Raw genomic sequence first — 2,672 nt, forward strand, 5'->3', positions numbered from 1 at the left:
AACGTTTTCCTAACAAAAGTGGGTTGAAGTGTGTTGCTAAACTTTTACTTTGACCCACGTACCATTTTCCTAGAAGAGACACTGAGAAAAAGTAACACTGATGGAAAATGGTATCTTTGTGACTGAATGTTCAATACAATCAACTCTAAAAATTCTTAACCTTTGGAATCAACTGTGTGTTTGGAAAGCTGAGGTATCTGTGATACAAAAGACACTACTCAAGCCAACAGTGAAATTATCTTAGCAACTGACAAGCTGATTATATCCAGGTCTGTGTCTGTTTCCATTTGCAGGTTTCCATCCTCAACTCCAAGAGAAGCATGAACATCGGAATTTTCCTCAAGCAATTCAAGCGGTGAGTCAGTGACGTTCTTAAGGTGTGATTGATTTTGCCCCATAATCTCTTCGCGTTTCAGTGCAAAACAGCACAGGATGAGGCACATACACTAGTCTGCAACATGGCCACCTCATGCTCACAGCAAGTCCTGGCATGTCTGATCTACACTGTTCTTCAGCTCCAACAGGTTAGCTCCCTTGGGTAACCTGCAGATTACCTATTCCGAGGTATTGTAAATGTATTGCCTGGGGCTATTACACGTACGCAACAGATCTAACAGGAAATGGAAATATTCTCTACTTCTGTTAATGGTGACCATATTGATGATGCATTTGTGTGCAAACTGAAAGAAATGTCACCAGCAGCAAAACAGAACACACGGATCTACACATTAATCTAGATATCTAGTGCCTTTAACTACTGTATTTTCGTCCAACAATGTGTTTTTCTCTGTTTAAACCGGGTGACAAAGAATATTTCATTGGTGTCATGCCCTGTATGTCACGTGAAGATTGACATCAGAAGGGCAAGTGTTGGGATTTTGCAAAGCTTTTTCGAGCAGGTAGAGGCTTGTTGCTGTTAGACGCCCAAGTCTTCCAAAGATGCAAAAGTGTGGTTTTAACATGACACACGCTGCCCTTGAGATGTCCCAGCCCTAAAGAAAAACTTAAGATAATTAGTAACTAAACAACTGCACCCTGTCTCTCTCTTCACCTCCTTCCACAGGCCTGTAAAAGAAATGATTGAAGAAATTAAATCAGGAAGTAGTCTCAGTTTTGGTTCTGGAAAACTGAGGGAGCTGTGCAAGTTGCTACCAGATGAAGGGGAGGTATGTGTGTCAGCTGCTCATTTTTTCTAATGCGTTGTATAAATCTTACAACCTTGTAGCTCTTAACAACAATACAAATTAAAGTACAATATTTTTTTTCTGGGCCTTTTTAAATGGATGCAGGTGAAGCAGCTGGTCACTTTCAAGGGTGACCACTCCGCTCTCCCTGAAGCAGATCTGTTCATGCTAATGCTGGTCAAAATTCCCAGGTGAGCCACCTGTAATTCCAAGTGGTGCATGTGTTAAATACCAGTGGCGGTTTATTAATGATGGAAACTTTGTGTCTGTTAGTTATGAAGAGCGTCTCAGCAGCTTAGTGCTCAAAGAGGAATTTTTCCCCCTCGTGGAAGAAATGAAAGACTTCATTGGCACGTTGACAGCTGCTGGAAAGGGTATTGTGTGCTTTCCTGGATTTTAAATAGATAAGACTCATAAGAGATTTTGAGCAAAAAATAGAGTTTGGATTTAGAATTCACCCTTTGTGTCTTATTTTAGAGCTGTTGGAGTCTGATCATCTCCATTCTGTCATTCGCCTGGTGCTGAAGACTGGAAATTACATGAATGCTGTGAGTCTATAGTATGTGACAGTAGATTCTTAGATGACTTCCTTTTGTGATTTTGCATCTCTGAGTCTTATTTTCTATGATTTGATCACAGGGTGGCTATGCAGGCAGTGCCATTGGCTTCCGAATGGCTTCTCTGTTGAAGTTAGCAGACACCAAAGCAAACAAACCTGGAATGAACCTAATGCATTATGTTGTGATGGCAAGTATCTTTTATCACTTCGATCTGATTGCAATCTATAGTTTGTTTTAATGTATCTTTAGATATATGTGTTGAAATGTGATTTTTATACAAACTTTCATATTCACCACAGCAAGCTCAGAAAGCAGATATGGCCCTGCTTAAATTTCCAGAACAACTCAAACACATTGAAGCTGCAGCAAGGTAAACAATCTTGTTTTAAAGGCACTCATCCTTTTTTAAACTTCTTTTTTAATTGCTATGCTGTCATAATTGATCATTTTTTATTCTCTTAGAATGAATAAAGGTGATGTGGAAGCAGAGTTTGGAAGACTGGTAAAGAGAGTACGAGATGCCAATGCGGACACCTTGAAGCAGGAAGACCTAAAGGCACAGATGGAGGATTTTGTAAAGGTGAGGAAGCCTTCTGTTGGGGAATTCAGCCCAGTTTGTTTGAATTTTAATGGTGATCACATGTTCTAATGTTTGTATTTGGGCTCCATCTAGGAAGCTGAGGTCTGCTTGGCAGAAATGGAGACGGATCTACAGGAATTGCAATCAGTGAGTAACTCTGTGGCAGAGTACTTCTGTGAAGACCCAAACAAGTTCAAATTGGAGGAATGCTGCTCAATTTTCAACTCTTTTTGTGGAAGATTTCTGCGGGCCATGCAGGTAAGCGTATATACTGGCATGTTTTCATCAACTGAGGTAAAAAAACAAAACAAAACCCAACTCCTGATTGATCCATCAACTATGTGTTTT

General features: G+C 40.1%; 1 protein-coding gene across 1 annotated transcript; it reads left to right on the forward strand.

Moving 5' to 3' along the window:
- Positions 1-255: 255 nt before the first annotated feature.
- LOC111652276 (FH2 domain-containing protein 1-like) lies at positions 256-2,665 on the forward strand (the record flags this gene model as incomplete). Its single annotated transcript, XM_023402501.2, has 9 exons — positions 256-355; positions 1,064-1,166; positions 1,290-1,375; positions 1,458-1,558; positions 1,662-1,732; positions 1,824-1,931; positions 2,044-2,114; positions 2,207-2,324; positions 2,418-2,665. Coding segments are annotated over 9 exons (1,006 nt in total), but the record flags the coding sequence as incomplete, so codon positions are not given.
- Between the last annotated feature and the right edge of the window lie 7 nt (positions 2,666-2,672).

Source organism: Seriola lalandi, unplaced genomic scaffold, assembly GCF_002814215.2.
Source record: "Seriola lalandi dorsalis isolate HSWRI2012SDOR001 ecotype SW California unplaced genomic scaffold, Sedor1 jcf7180001973519, whole genome shotgun sequence".
NCBI classification, from domain to species: Eukaryota; Metazoa; Chordata; class Actinopteri; order Carangiformes; family Carangidae; genus Seriola; species Seriola lalandi.